The sequence below is a fragment of the Oryctolagus cuniculus genome, chromosome 12 (genome assembly GCF_051225735.1).
Source record: "Oryctolagus cuniculus isolate XC-2025 breed Fujian yellow rabbit chromosome 12, ASM5122573v1, whole genome shotgun sequence".
Taxonomy (NCBI): domain Eukaryota; kingdom Metazoa; phylum Chordata; class Mammalia; order Lagomorpha; family Leporidae; genus Oryctolagus; species Oryctolagus cuniculus.
The window spans coordinates 74,310,198-74,326,466 of record NC_142878.1 but is presented as its reverse complement, the minus strand read 5'-3'; the positions used below and the strand labels follow the sequence as shown (position 1 = coordinate 74,326,466).

General features: G+C 44.5%; 1 protein-coding gene across 4 annotated transcripts in view; it reads left to right on the top strand.

The window, feature by feature from the left end:
- Positions 1-15,787, top strand: part of DMXL2 (Dmx like 2) — a 176,447-nt gene extending 160,660 nt beyond the window's left edge. For 2 of the 4 annotated variants that reach the window (XM_051821996.3, XM_051821995.3), the window contains exons 33-44: positions 620-737; positions 4,611-4,673; positions 5,415-5,501; positions 5,584-5,705; positions 7,171-7,309; positions 7,856-7,916; positions 8,033-8,160; positions 8,601-8,678; positions 9,823-9,914; positions 10,547-10,599; positions 13,547-13,764; positions 14,383-15,787. In XM_051821996.3, the coding sequence (XP_051677956.3) occupies positions 620-737; positions 4,611-4,673; positions 5,415-5,501; positions 5,584-5,705; positions 7,171-7,309; positions 7,856-7,916; positions 8,033-8,160; positions 8,601-8,678; positions 9,823-9,914; positions 10,547-10,599; positions 13,547-13,764; positions 14,383-14,592 (1,369 nt within the window). In that variant the 3' untranslated portion in view covers positions 14,593-15,787. The remainder of the gene's footprint in view (positions 1-619; positions 738-4,610; positions 4,674-5,414; positions 5,502-5,583; positions 5,706-7,170; positions 7,310-7,855; positions 7,917-8,032; positions 8,161-8,600; positions 8,679-9,822; positions 9,915-10,546; positions 10,600-13,546; positions 13,765-14,382) is intronic. The other 2 variants (XM_008269002.5, XM_051821997.3) reach the window with 1 other exon arrangement.
- Positions 15,788-16,269: the final 482 nt, after the last annotated feature.

The following is a 16,269-nucleotide window of genomic DNA, read 5'->3' as shown; positions in this document are numbered from 1 at the left end:
AGAAACCTGGAAAGAAGATGATTTTCCTAATCCAAAAGGCACTGATTTTATAATAAGGGAAAATCTTATTAATGTCTTTAATGGTATTTTCTGAACTCCTACAGAATTTTTTTGTTTTTGGAAAATAATCTACATAAACAAACAAGATGCCACTTTTTGTTAGTAAAACAGTAGACACATGAAGGTTTTATTGATGTTTTCATCTTCCCAGGGCCTGTCCAGGCCTCTTTTGAGGTAGGAGGCCATGCTGTCAGGAGTCTTGCAAGGCAGCAAGGCAGTTTAAACGCCTGCTGGGTTCCTAGCATTGAGTGCTGTGGCTTCCTATTCGCTGGTGCTATGCTTTCACCCAAGGACCATCCTAGGTGAGATTTAAAAAGAGAATAAGAAATTCATCTGCCACTCAGCGCAGCCAGTTCATTCAGTGTAATTACAGAATTCATTGCTAGATGAAGGAATGCTTTCCAGAACTAAAAACTAAAAGTTAAATAAATTGAGAAAACATGCTCAGCGTAATGGTGTTATCTTTGCAATAGATTGTGGAGGTTTTAAGAAAGCATCTGTCAATATGGAGCACATTTTCTAAAGACTGAGATGGTGTGCTATGTTCTTTTTTAAATAGATCCCGGGATTCTTCTGCACTTCCAGTCAAACGACTGTGGCATTTCCTTGTTAAACAAGAAGTCCTTCAAGAGACATTTATTAGATACATTTTCACTAAGAAAAGAAAGCAGAGTGAGGTATTTTAAGAAAAATATTTTCTTGCCAGTTTTGCTTTACCATTTGTAACTGAGTCAGTGCTTGATTTATTTTGAAATTGTCTTTTTGGTTGGAACTTATTTTCTTCATACATCTTGAGTAATAGTCCAAGTGTACTATAGTCAATTTCTTTGAAGATAAAACTTGAAATTCTCATTTCTTATCAATGAAACAACAACATCCCTTGATAAATCACATGTAATCAAGTGAAAGTTGCTATTTTCTTTGTGAGTGTTTGCCATTGGACTTTTACCTGAAATGAACATTGTGCTGGATGGTTTAGGGAATTTATTATATAAATGAGTGTGATTGAAAATATAATAGAACACCTTGAAAGCACTTTATTCATTTAATATTTAGTAAGTAATAGGATGAACTTCAGAGGTAGCAAATCCAGGATAATTTTATAAAGCAAGCCTTTCAGCCTGTTTGGCCATTAAATGCAGCAAAGGGCAGTTTGGAAAGTGTTGAGAGTGGGGAGTCAGGAGTAAGGAAAGATTTGGTGAACACAATCTAGAAGAGAAACGGGAATTGCATTTCACTGAGAAAAGTGGAAACAGGCTCAGCCCATGTGGCAGCATCTTCCACAGGAAAACGTGGAGCTGCCTCTGGGTTTCCCAGACCTGCAGGCTTTGTACACGGTCCTCACTCAGCTGCATGGGGAGTGCGGCCAGTTCTCAGTCCTGGTGAATATTTTTCTCCATGGATTTTTAAAATCATACACTTAATTCACATCATCTAGCCATCTCCACCATTCATCTTAAAAACATGTTGTAGTTTTTATGTAAAAGATAGGTAACTCAAACTGAAAAATATAAACATTTCTCAATACAGAAAAAAAGTATGTGCTTTCAAATGAGGGAGTAGGGTAAATGAACTATCAAGATTCTTTGGAGTCCTCTAGATTTTTTCTTCTTTGGTTTATTTATTTATATTTAATTAGCAGAGCCACAGAGAGAGAGAGGGAGGTCTTGTATTCCTTGGTTCACTCCCTAAATGGCCACAGGTATGGGCCAGGCTAAAGCCTGGCAGCAAGACCTCCATCTTAGTCTCCATACGAGTGGTAGGGACCCAAGGATGTGGGCCATCTTCTACTGCCTCGCCAGGTGCATTAGCAAGGAGTGATCAGAAACAAAACAGCCAGTGCTTGAGCCAGCACTGCAGTATGGGTGCTGGTGTCACAAGTGATGATTGCTTGACCCACTGTGCCACAGTGCAAGTCCCCCGTGTTTTCTTTTTGTAAAAAACGGACATGGATGATATTTGATAGGAAAATCACACAGTCAAATTATTTGTATTTCGTTTAAGCCACCATGTACAGTATTTGCTGTAATGATGTGGATTCAAACTTCTACAAAAGAATCTGAGAAACAGATTTATAATAAATGATATTTGCTAAATTAGGGCTCTTATTCACAGAAAGCCAATTGACAAGTTGATTTTCTGAGTGCTTAGTTATTCAAATTACTAAATCCAATGATTTACCAGAAATATTTTTTTAAAGATTTGTTTATTTAATTGAAAGTAAGAGTTATACAGAGAGAAGAGAGGCAGAGCAAGAGAGAGAGGCCTTCCATCCGCAGGTTCAGTCCCCAGTTGGCCACAACGGCCAGAGCTGCGCCGACCTGAAGCCAGGAGTTTCTTCCAGGTCTCCCACATGGGTGCAGGGGCCCAAGGACTTGGGCCATCCTCTGCTTCCCCAGGCCATAGCAGAGAGCTGGATCGGGAATGGAGCAGCCAGGTCTTGAAAAGTCGCCCATATGGGATGCAGGCACTGCAGGCGGCTGCTTTACTTACCCACTACGCCCCAATGCCGGCCCCCACCAGAAATATTTTAACTGTTCCTCAGCTTTGTGGGTTTGGATGGGCCATCAGGGCTCTGAATGTTGTGGCAAGCAGCTATGTCCTGGTTTCTGTGTGCGTTATGCTCTGTCTTGCCCTTCAGGATCGTTTTCCCCTTCGCTAGTGTGCCTCTTAGCAGTCTCTCTGCCAGTCAATTTCCATGCTCTTGGGACCAGGAAGTCCAAGCTGTATTCTACTTTTCTCCCAGCAGAGGGTTCCCAAGAGCAGGGAAGTGAGGCTGATAAATTGAACAGCTCAAACTGCTGCCTAAGCATTCATGGGCTCTAAGAGGGCAAGTACATGGCTGGGAGCTGGGGTGGAAGAACTTTTGAAACCCTGAATGAAAGTGCTGTCTTACCAGTAATACTTCCTGTGATGATGAAAATTTGTGCAGTCCAGTTTAGCAGTCACATGATTACTGAGCACTTCAAATGTAGCTGCTGTGACTGAGGGCCTAAGTTCTTAGTTTTGTTTAATTTTAATCTAAATGTAAATAGCTACAGATATTTAGTGTCTGTACCAAGTTTCAAAGATCTGAAAAACTTGTTTTATTAAGAAAAAAATTACTAAAAATGGCAAAGCTTATGTTAAAACAATATAAAAACTGGTCAGAAGACTCAGAAATATGTAAAATTTATTAAAACTACCCATATAGTAGAGTACTTATAGATTGTTAAATAGGGGTTTGGGGCCCGCACTGTGGCTCACTTGGTTAATCCTCCGCCTGCAGTGCCGGCATCCCATATGGGCGCCGGGTTCGCCCCAGTTGCTCCTCTTCCAGTCCAGCTCTCTGCTGTGGCCCGGGAAGGCAGTGGAGGATGGCCCAAGTGCTTGGGCCCTGCACCTGCATGGGAGACCAGGAAGAAGTACCTGGCTCCTGGCTTCAGATCGGTGCAGCACTGTCCGTAGCTGCCATTTGGGGAGTGAACCAACGGAAGAAAGACCTTTCTCTCTCTCTCACTGTCTAACTCTATCTGTCAAAGAAAAAAATAAATAAATAGATTAGGGTTTTGATTATCAATAAATTTAGTAGATTCAGTGAATTAGTATAATTTTCAGACCAGCCCTGAAAAATGCCACAATGTTGGCTAATTTTTTAAAGAACATTCCCAAGAAATGCTAAAATCTTAGGTGTATTCATATCTTTACTTTTTCAATATGTTAAAGAAAAATAGTGCACAAAGCAAGTTTTTGTTAAGTTGATAATTGTGGTGAATTCAGCTGATGGAAGGCAGCAGGTCTGTCCACACTCTGACTTCCAGCTGCACGCAGTGACTGCTCCTCTTGGGTTTTCTTGGATGCTCCATTGACAGCAGCCTGGCGAGGGGTGGCGGAGCTGGGGGGCAGTCCCTTACGGCTTGGTCAGAGAATCTAAATGGTCCTTTGTGCTGAGAGGAACGTAGTTACCTCACAGGTATCCGGAGGACTTGGCTGCTCTGATCAGCCCTCGTAAGTTCCCAGCACACAGCAGGAACATTACTTCTGAGCGTTGTCATCCTGGGTGGCCCATTCCCGACCAGGGGCACGTCATTTGTATGATTTCCTTCCTGTGCCTCATTTTATTTAAGCATTTTCATAAGGAGAAACATTGTCTGATTACTCATATGCCTTGTGAGCAAGAGAGAAACACTAGTGCTCTGAGTCTGTGTTTAGAAATAGTTTTAATTTGTATTTGAAGTCCACCCCTGTAGGATAGGGATCTATGTAGAACTGAATATGTCTGCTCATAAAAGTTTTTTTTACAGATGCCAGTTTTAAGAACTTTAAGTTAAATAACAGGCATACAGATTTTTCTTTTGAAATAGCATTTATGTTTCTGTAAAAGTCACATTAACTTTGCTGTTTTGGCTTCATGTTGTGTTTGATAGCATTTGGTTCAAGTTTTTCCCCTGATTTTTTTCAACCATGTTTACCATTTCTAACGGAGTGACCATTTCAACATGAAGTTCTTCACTCTCTGTCATTTTGTTTCATGCATGTGTTTTGTGCTTGTGACGGTGTGGTGTGTTTAGTCTGTAGAAGAACATGTGGAGCAGGTCAAACAAAACTGCGTAGCAGAAGATTGCCACATCAAGGTAGTATTCCAAGCTCTTGTACTTAGTACATTTCTGAAGTTCAAGGAGCTAACCTCCCCACCTCTGGTACTAACCGTGGCCTTCCCTGCTGGCTAACTAATCAGAGAACTCACTGCGCCAGGACCACCTGAGTGGTGTAGTAAGAGATGCTTCCTGGTTCCACGCTCACCTCTGTCATTTTCCGGAGTCTGTTCTCAAGCAGAGCTGTTTCATCTCTTCTTGGTTCTGGCTCTCTCTTCCTTCCTGTCACCTCGGAGGCCAAGCCAATGCACCCTCTTCTCCATCTCCTGCCTTTGAACTGTCCTATCCGGCTTCTCCTCACTCCTACGCCTTCATCCCATTTTAAGTGCCTCCTCTCATAGGTGACTCCTTTATCTCTCTCTGTCTTCTTCCTCCATTCTCTGCCTCTTACTATATGTACATTCTTACTGCAGACTGTTCATATACTTTCGGAGCTAAAAGATAATCGGAAAACTAAAAGATAATATTGCTGTTATAAACTACTCTTGAAAACATGTTAGCCATCCTTTGTGTTATCATAATGAAAATCTTTATAATGGGGGTGATTACAGGATGTCAGAGAATTTAAACTAATTTTCAACACACCAAATTATTCCTTTTTTTTTTTTTTTTGCTACTGCTGCTACATTTTCTTCTTACCCTCCTTATACATTTTTTGGATTGTGTATATCTCTGCATAGAGCTATGCTGCAGCAGCTTGAGCGGACAAATGTTTTGTAGGTTGAAGCTGACCTGGGCTATCCGGGAGGAAAAGCGAAGGTCATTCATAAGGAGTCGGACATGATAATGGCATTTGCTGTTAACAAGGTAAAAGCTTTATAGAAACATTATGAAGAATATTCTTTTTAGTGAAATTGCTTAAGACATTGACTCCACCTTTGGGTTACAGGCAAACAGTAATGAAATTGTTTTGGCTTCAACACATGATGTTCAAGAACTTGATGTTACTTCTCTACTGGCCTGTCAGTCATATATATGGATTGGAGAAGAATATGACAGAGAATCCAAAAGGTGTGTCTCATAGTCAGTTTTGAAATGTAGTTCTCTTAAAGAATTTCCTACTAAACTGTATGTACATGATTTGAATTATTTTGAAGAGTACATATTTCTCTCTCTTCAGTTGGGTAAGAGATAAACATAATCAGTTTATTTGCCAATAAAAGGCTTTACCTACAGTAATGAATAAATTAAGCATGCTTCTCTCCTTAAACTGTTCATAATGTTAGAATTGTCTCTGACACTGAGTTTATGTTAACAACTGCCACTTTGACATTTAACCTCCCAAAATGTCAGGAATTAAACAATCTTCAGTAAATTCAGGTGATCTGGATAAGTAAAGCCAAAAATAATTGTATGCACAAATATATTAATGAGTCACATTTCCTGAGTGATCTTGCCATATTTCTTTGTGACCAGGCATGCATGAACTTTTTTTCTAGATAAAAATGTAGACAGCTTCACTTTTCCTTTACGTTATGGACACTGCACCAAGAACATTTTGTGACACTTTCTCATTTGGGAGTTTCTCCTCCATGTTTGTCCCCCTTTATTTCTTTCTTTTTTTTTTTTTTTTTTTTTTGACAGGCAGAGTTAGAGACAGAGAGAAAGGTCTTCCTTTGCTGTTGGTTCACCCCTAAATGGCCGTCTCGGCCGGTGTGCTGTGGCTGGCGCACTGCACTGATCTGAAGCCAGGAGCCAGGTGTTTCCTCCTGGTCTCCCATGTGGGTGCAGGGCCCAAGCACTTGGGCCATCCTCCACTGCACTTCCAGGCCACAGCAGAGAGCTGGACTGGAAGAGGAGCAACCGGGACAGAATCCGGCACCCTGATCGGGACTAGAACCCGGTGTGCCGGCGCCGCAGGTGGAGGATTAGCCAAGTGAGCTGTGGCGCCAGCCTGTCCCCCTTTATTTCTGCAGATTCTAGACGTATGGTTCAGCTGGGAAGGGTGCACTGACAGCCTCTCCCCTTGTGAGGCTGGGTTCTGCCTTTTGTTAGTAACTAGGCTTCTGTATCCCCCTTCAGAGTAGGTATGATCATGTCATATCACATGGTCCATCGTAAAAATTACTTTTACATTTTTATGTGATTAATTAGTTAGTACCTTAGCCTAAGAAATCTTTATAGAGTCTCACTTTCTTCTGTAAAGTGTATTAATTTGATACATGGCACATCAGTACTTGAAGGCAACATATATTTTTCTACATATGATGAAAAGAATATCTGTTAAATACTTAAAGTAATTATTTGTTCAACTTGTGCAGCAGTAAAGTTCCTCCCAAAACATTAGACTATTTTATTGAGAGGACAAAATTAACCAGTAAAACTGAATGTGATTGAGACTTGTGCCTACGCTTTTCTCATGGACACTTACTCAATGTGTCAAGTCCATGTTACGAGTAGCCCTGCAGCTCTCTGGCTGGAATTTGTGTTCAGAGAAAATGGAATGCCCCTGGTAACGCATGCATGTTTTTTACAGCTCAGATGACATTGATTATCGGGGTTCTACTACAACTCTCTATCAGCCCAGTGCAACCCCCCATCCAGCAAGCCAGGTGCACCCACCTTCTTCTCTTCCCTGGCTGGGCAGTGGACAGACCAGCACTGGAGCGAGTGTGGTATGTTGCTGACTCAGCGATGTTTGTGCATGAGAAACACTGAAGTTACTTGGACGTAGGAATGACCCTTTTAAAGAACAGAGGCTGTGGCCCATAGATAACAGCTTTGGTTTTTCCTAACAACCCTAGCAAGTGGGTGCCGTCCCCGCCCCCCGTTAGCATTTTGTGGATGAGCACAGTCTGTGAGGAATCGGTGGGGATTCTGCAGCTTTCAGAGTGTCAGTCGTGTTCTCACTCGTCACCATGGTTAGAGTTCCATTTTCATGTTCTGCTTGCGAGAATCGCAGAGGCCCCGGGGTGTCCAGGTGGAGGAGCGACCCTTTGTCGTTTGCTCTAGCTACGTGGTACCTCTCAGTCCACGGATGCTCGGGCTACACGAGGAAAGTAACTTCTTCCTCAGCCTCCTCAGACACGTGTTCTACGCTAAGTGGCTTAGGGCATTGTGCCAGGCTTTATCTCAGAAGTAAGTTATAGGAGAATAAATACTGCAGTTAGAGTTGTTCTGACACTGTCAAAATGAATTTTTTTAAAATTCCTTTTTTGAAGCTTATGAAAAGGAATCTACATAACGTTAAGAGAATGACCTCACACCCAGTTCATCAATATTGTGAGTATGTTATTAGTGACTGAAGCCTTCCGCGTGTCCTCTGTCCTGTGGAGGGGATTTAGTGACGATGGCAGGACTCTGACTCTGCAGCTCCTCCTCGGCCCCTTGTGTTTCAGACCTCACCGGAGCCCAGGACGGCAGCGTGCGCATGTTTGAGTGGACGCGACCTCAGCAGCTCGTGTGCTTCCGCCAGGCTGGCAACGCCAGAGTCACCAGGTTATATTTTAACTCACAAGGCAACAAGGTTAGTCCTTGAGAGTTACCGCTAAAGTTGGCCAAAACTCCTTGTGGTTATTCAGCAGTAAAAGTTAATAAAATGACATCTAATAAATAAAAATCCAGTGACACTGAGTGTAAATAGAACAAACAGGTGGAGTCTGTTTATGGATCAGTTAAACAAACAAATAAAAACTCCTCCTGTCCAGTTGGGTGATGCCTGTAAGCACTGTCAGGTACGCGAGTGAAACCTTCTAGTTTCTTACTAAATTCCGTTACTGAGGCGAATATAGAAAAGCAGTTAAAAGCTGACAGGATTTTGAGTATTTGCACCCTGCTGGGAACCACAGCAACACAGGCAGAGCGCTAGGCAGGATGCTGGCTCCGTGGCTCTGAGGGGATCTGCTCTCCTGGTGTTTTCACCTTTGGCCTGGGAGGTTGGGTTTCATGTTTACGCCTTTTTTACAGTGTGGAGTGGCAGATGGAGAGGGTTTTCTCAGTATCTGGCAAGTTAACCAAACTGCATCCAACCCTAAACCTTACATGGTAAGTGTCACTTGCACCCCCAGTGACTCTGGGGTGGTCGTGTCGGGGAGGGGACAGGGCTGTCCAGCAGTCTCACCCTGGCAGTAGTGCCCATCCTTACCCCCGTGTTTGACTGAAACTCCCTAAAGGAAAAACAATCTTGCTCTTTACCTTGAGGGTCCACCATTTTATCTGAAAATTTTCAGAGTCTTCATTAGACGTCTATCTTTGGAAAACTCTGAACTGGTAATGACAGAAGTTTGTAGAGTCTGACCATCCATCCCAGTTTCTCCCACAATTCTGCTTACCGTACTATAACTGATCCCACTGGGCCACTTCACCCATTTCCCCAAGTCACAGTAAAACACCTCCTGCAGAGGACAAGTATGTGCTGGTGGCTGTGACCTGGAGCAGAGAGAGGGTCCAGACAGAGCACTCAAAAGCTTGGAAACTCTTATTGAGTACACACAGGTTCTTAATTAAGTTAGTATAGGCTGTACTGTAGTGCCTTCACAGCAATGCACATGGTGTTGAATCTGTTCTTTTACCTTCAGTCATATCTATACCATTATCATTCTAGACAGAAAAAAATGTCCATTTTAAAATTCTCTGACTTCCTCCGTTTGGGCCTTCAGCTCCAAATTCCCATCCATCACCTGAGCCCCAAGTAAGCTCAGTGAGTGGTTTCTCCCATCGTACGAACATCCACTTCTGATAGCCCTGGAGCTGGGACAGAACACGGGTGTTTGTGTATAGTTACAGGGATGATGTGACTTAAGGCCCTCACACCGTAGCCTACGACTGGGCGTGGAAGAACATTCCATATTGCATCGTATTATCTAAAATTGATTAAAGGTACTAGAAATTGTTTGTACTATAATTGATTGAGTTTTAATGTAATAGGCTCATTTAGATAGGCTCATGTGCTTTGTGGTCTTGTATAATTGAAAAACAAAATCTTTAATTCAATGGTTTTACCAACTCCAGTTTTAAGAAATTACTAGGATATTAGTGAAATATGCAAATGAGTTAATTCTTACTATCACTTATTCTTTACAGTTCATAGCTCCTACAGATAGTATGTTACTATCAGAGCTGCATGTTTGTAAAATGCTGCATTTTGTGGGATGCTTAGATAATACCTGATGCATTTTGTTTTCCATAGAGTTGGCAGTGCCACAGTAAAGCCACAAGTGACTTTGCATTTATTACCTCTTCAAGTCTGGTCGCCACATCTGGACAGTCCAATGACAATAGGTAGGTTGACAGGAACAAAACAAGAAATAGGAAGATGTTAGGCAAAAAGGTATTCTTGCAGTAAGCATGGATATATTTTTGTGTTTTTTTCTACTCTAGGAATAAAAATACTTCCTTATAAAATTCTTAGTTTTCTTTACCAAAAAGAGAAAAACAAAAATCACTCCTCATGTAGTATGTCAGTAAGCGTGGTAATTTTATGGTAAAAGCTATGCAGTCTTTTTCTCCTTTTTCGTTGTGTTTAATACTTTCAGGTTCTTTCGGCACTAACAAGCATTTGACACTGATCATATTCTCCACATGTTCTTTGACCTCACAAGCTCATAAATAGTGTCTCCTTTCCCTGTGCTGTCTGCCCCCTGGGGTAGAACAGCCCTTGCACTGGGGAAGGCTCGGTGCAGGTCCCCTGGAGTGGGTAGCGGGGTGGGGGAAGTGGCAGTGAGTGAAACAGTCAGCTCTTAGGGGGAAAGACCCCCGGCTCCTGCTCCTTCCTGCTCCATAAATGTGAGTGAACGAAATAGATTGAATAAGAAAAAATACTTGAAGATAAACTTTGCCTCTAGTGATAACTTAGAACAATTGCTTATGTTTTTGTTATATGTCCTTTTTTATTTCTGTGTTTTCTTTCATAGAAACGTCTGCCTCTGGGACACATTAATATCACCTGGAAACAGCCTCATTCATGGTAAGTTAAGGTCTGTGGTTCTTAATAGACTATTAAAGAATGCTTTCCTGGTTTTATTTTAGTGAGTTCATCTCCTGAGTGTGCACTCATAGGTTAAAAACAGAGGTTTAGAAGGTTTGTCTGCCTTGCTGCGGTGCAAGTCTGTGGGCACAGAAGTCCAGGTAGCTTAGGAAATCTGGTGCAGAGAGTTTTGCCACCCCCAAAGCCATGGAGGACAGTTGCCGAGGACTTGTTGAGCTTGGTAGCAATGAGATCATATTTTTAAAAACTTAACCATCAAACAAAACTTTTTTTTTTTTTTTTGGACAGGAAGAGTGGACAGTGAGAGAGAGAGAGACAGAGAGCAAGGTCTTCCTTTGCCGTTGGTTCACCCTCCAATGGCCACAATGGCCGGCGCACCGCGCTGATCCGAAGGCAGGAGCCAGGTGCTTCTCCTGGTCTCCCATGCGGGTGCAGGGCCCAAGGACTTGGGCCATCCTCCACTGCAGTCCCGGGCCATAGCAGAGAGCTGGCCTGGAAGAGGGGCAACTGGGACAGAATCCAGCACCCCGACTGGGGCTAGAATCCGGTGTGCCGGCGCTGCAAGGCAGAGGATTAGCCTGTTGAGCCACGGCGCCGGCCCAAACAAAACTTTCTAAGAGCTAGAGATATAAATAGTTCCATTTAAATATTATTCCTTTTGTTAGGAACACTAATTTGGCAAGTACTATCTTCCATATAAAGATCTCTTCCATATAAAGATGTAACCCGGGTGCTCCATTCTGTTTGGATTAAATGAAAATCTAACAGAAACATTTCCTACTCTGAATTTGCTGAAGTGCATTTTCAAAGATGTCTTTCTTAAAAAATGTAGCAGAGCAATGCTGTTTTTCACTTACAACTGAAAATGTTCATGCAACTGTAGTTGAACATTGCCTGCCTAGGAGGAGTTTTTAAATTTTACTTATTTTTCCTTTGAGAGGCAGAGAAGACTGAGCTCCCACCCATTGGTTTACTCCCCAGTGGCCACAGAGGCTGGGCTGAGCCAAACCTGAGCTCAATTTGGGTCTCCCACCTCGGCAGGGATTCCACTAGCGCCATCGCCACTGCCTCTCAGGATACACACGAGCAGGTGGCAGCAAACTGGAATCTGCTGCAGAGCCAGGCCTCAAATCCAGGCCCTTGGAAATGGGATGCAGGTGTCTCAACCAGAGATCAATGCCTGCCCAAGAGATTTTTGGCCATGTTTTAGGTATGGGACAGTACTAGGCAGGGGCAAATATCTGTCATGAATGGGTAATAATGGGATGACCACACCATAAAGAAGCCTGGCCTCAGGGCCAGCGCTGTTGCGGAGTGGGTGAAGCTGGCACCCGCAGCGCTGGCATCCCATATGGTGCCGGTCCTTGTCCCGTCTGCTCCACTTCGGATCCAGCTCCCTGGCAAGGGCCTCAGAAAGCAGTGACAAATATGGCCCGCGTGCATGGGCCTGCCCCACATGCGAGACCGGGGAGAGGCTCCTGGCTCAGCCTGCTTAGCCCTGGCTGTTGTGGCCACTTGGGGAGTGACCCAGGGATTGAAGATCCCTGTCTCTCTGTCCTTTCAAATAAGTAAATAAGGGGCCAGCGCTGTGGCATAGTGGGTAAAGCTGCTGCCTGCAGTGCCGGCATCCCATATGGGCGCCGGTTCTAGTCCCGGCTGCTCCACTTCGGATCCAGCTCTCTGCTATGGCCTGGGAAAGCAGTAGAAGATGGCCCAAGTCCTTGGGCCCCTGCACAAGACCCGGAAGATGCTCCTGGCTCCTGGCTTTGGATAGGTGCAGGTCTGGCTGTTGCAGCCAACTGGGGAGTGAACCAGCAGATTGAAAGAATTAGAGAGGCAGAGAGAGGTTTTTCTAACAAGTAGATAAGTCTTTAAAAAGCCCTCCTCGGGGGCTGGCGCTGTGGCGTAGCGGGTAAAGCCGCTGTCTGCAGTGCCAGCATCCCATATGGACACTGGTTTGAGTCCCGGCTGCTCCGCTTCTGATCCAGCTCTCTGCTATGGTCTGGAAAGCAGCAGAAGATGGGCAAGGTCCTTGGGCCCCTGCACCCACGTGGGAGACCTGGAAGAAGCTCCTGGCTTCGGATTGGAGCAGCTCCGGCCGTTGCAGCCAACTGGGGAGTGAACCAGCAATGGAAGATCTTGCTCTCGCTGGCTCTCTCTCTCTCTGCCTCTCTTTCTTTCTCTGTATAGCTCTGACTTTCAAAGAAATAAATCCATCTTTAAAAAAAAAAAAAAAAGCCCTCCTCATGTTTGCTTCTACATACTTACGTGGCAGTGAAACTTGGGACTTGAGGTTTAAATTTCCTTTTTCTGTGTGTTTGTTTCTTACTGAGATTATGGATAGTTGTTTTTCCTGACGTTGCTTGGCATTTTTGTTTAGTCAATATGATTACATAAATTCAGCCATTTAAAATATGAGGGAGCTTCAAATGGAATTCAACTTTTTGTACTGAAACAAACTAAGCAAGATTGCAAGTTTTTTCATAATATGCATTTTCCATTAACTTCTTAAATTTTTTCAACATTATTAGAGAGGCAGAGACCTACATATTCTGGTCCTTGCTCTCGTGCCTGCCAAAACTGGCAGCCAGAACTCGATCCGGATCTTCCATGTAGGTGGAGGAACCCAGTTATTTGAGCCATCACTCATGGTCTGCCTTAGCCAGAAGCTGGAGCCAGGCATTCTGGGCACTGCTGGGAGATGCAGGCCTCTTAACCATCATCTTAACATGTGCCCCGTGCCACTGCCCTTCGTGAACTTGCTGGAGACCACTCTAATGCTTGGATTTCAAGGGTTTTTTTTTTTTGCACCAAAATAAACTTACCTTTTAATTCCACTTTCCATAAACTTTTTGATGTCCTCTCATAAACGTACCTTCGAGACAAGTGCCTCTGTGACATCGGTGTTGGTTGTCTTCCTGTGCAGGGTTCACGTGCCACGATCACGGTGCCACGGTCCTGCAGTATGCGCCCAAACAGCAGCTGCTCATCTCCGGAGGCAGGAAGGGCTACGTCTGCGTCTTCGACATCAGGCAGAGGCAGCTCCTGCACACATTCCAGGCTCATGACTCAGCCATTAAAGCTCTGGCCCTGGATCCCTGTGAGGAATTTTTCACCACAGGCTCAGCCGAAGGCAACATAAAGGTGAGTCAGTCGGGACCGGGGGTTGGAAGGTACCCAGTAGTAGCGCACTCTGCTGACACCATCCACAGTGAAGGCAGGCGCTGAAGCCCTGGGCAGACGCTGGCGGCTCTTTCTCAACAGTGGGGGCTGGAAAACCAGAACACCCAGCTGCCTGCACACTCTCGTCGGTAGAGAGCTTTAGAGAACTCTGGTAGGAGCCAAGGACCTGAGCGTGCTTACCACCGGGGTTTTTGCTAGCACTAGTCTGGTTCTTAAGAACCATCCTTAGGGGCCCTCAGTGCTGGCCCTCAGGCGGTTGAGGTGAGGTTTCCAGTGATCGAGGACCCTGCACCTGGCTGAGGGGTAGAAGCACGAAGCCTGCTAACCCGAGTGCTGGAGTCAGAGATGGGCTGTGCCGGCCGGCCATCACGCGGCAGGGTGCTGGAGGCGGTGGAGGGAAGCTTGAAGCAAGGGCGAGCAAGATGCAAGGACAGTGACGTGCGGGAGTGGCACTGCGCTGGGCTGCCAGGGGGAGGCGCTCTGCGGAAAGAGGGGGCTGCGAAACCTGGGCCACAGGAGAAGTGAGGACCATGTTTTCACTGTGGGTGTTTCTTTACTGACTTACAATTCTTCAACTAGGTGTGGAGACTCACAGGCCACGGGCTGGTTCATTCATTTAAGAACGAGCACGCGAAGCAGTCTATATTCAGAAACATCGGGGCCGGCGTCATGCAGATCGACATCGGCCAGGGCGGCCGCGTCTTCTCCTGTGGCGCCGACGGCACGCTGAAAACCAGGGTTTTGCCCAGTGCTTTTAACATCCCTCCTAGAATTCTTGACATCCTATAGACTGAGATAGTGCCCCTTTATTTTTATATCTGTTTCAACTGCAGTACTTCGTAGGCATTTCTGCTTTCAGGGCAGTTAGCACACTGGAAGCCTGACCGAGAGTCTGTAGAACTTGAGTCAGACCCCGCTGGGTGTTGCACTGAGCACTGCCTACACGGGTCTGCAGAGGGACTGTGCATGCTCCTTGTGAGAGTGCTGACACACGTCAGAACCCATCCAACCTTGTATCCCATGAAGGGTAGCTCTTCTTTGCAACATCTAGTAAACCTGATTCAGAAAACATTGCAAGGTAGCCAGTGAGCAAGTTCAAGCAATGAGAAGAACCTTTGTAAGGATGTTGCTGTTCAGGTGTTTCTCCCTGTTCTTACCACCGACTGAAGCATGCCCGTGGCCCCTGGGCTGGGTGAAGGCTTGTCCTGAGGCGTTAGAAACCCAGACCTCAGAGCCGCTCCCTCCGCCTGGAGCAGGGCGCCGAGACCTGGCCTCTGCTCCGAGGCCATTGTCCTTGTTTCCTGCTGAATATTTTTCCTGTTAGTGTTTCTACTGAGCTAGTACTGTAACCTGCAAATGAGTGCAAATTTAAATGCAATGTTTTCCTCACAATTTGCATATTCACATTTTTTTGGACGGCTAGTTTTTCTATTTAAATATTTGCCTTCATGTTAGGAATGTAATATGTGAACATGACATATTTGTAGTTAACTGAAACATACCTTCTTAGTCCAGTTTAGTACTTTTTCTTCTCATGCATTCAGGGTTAAACATCCATGTTTAAGGCTATGTTGAAACCACACCAATAGAGCATTTCATATCAATTAAAAATGAATGTTAGGCTTTTTGTGGCCAGTTAATAGTTGATGAGATTGGTGATATTATTTATTGCCACAGCCTATTGTATAAGCTATGCAGAGTTAAATATTATTTGCTTGTAAAATATTAGCCAATGTTGTCATATTTTGATGTATTTCCTTGGTTATGACCAAAAATATGTTCTTGAGATATTGAAACTAATGTCTCTGTGTTAAATGTTTACCAGCAAATTGTCTCATCATGTTAATGAGAATGTTTAATGCCTGGCCGGTACATAGTAAAATATTATGGCATAAAAGCACCTTTCTCTGAAGGCATTGTGATGTTCAGGTTGTGAAACACGTATGTCAAAGAAAAATAAACGTTTGTTAAGAGTTTTACCTTGGTTTGGGCTGTTTAAATACACTCACTGACCTGGCATTCTTTGATACTGGATGTAATGGTGGAGATGATTTGTCATTTGATAAAATCTTATATATTAATTTTTCATTACTATAGTGAAACACCTGAGGCAGCTCCCTTCATAAAGAAAAGGGGTTTATTGTGGGTCACAGTTCTGGACGCTCACAGTCAGGATCAGGTGGCCCCATTTTTTTTTTTTTCTTTTTGACAGGCAGAGTGGACAGTGAGAGAAAGGTCTTCCTTTGCCGTTGGTTCACCCTCCAATGGCCGCCGCAGCCAGCATACTGCAGCTGGCGCATCGTGCTGATCCGATGGCAGGAGCCAGGTGTTTCTCCTGGTCTCCCATGGGGTGCAGGGCCCAAGCACTTGAGCCATCCTCAACTGCACTCCCTGGCCACAGCAGAGAGCTGGCCTGGAAGAGGGGCAACCGGGACAGAATCTGGCGCCCCTACCGGGACTAGAACC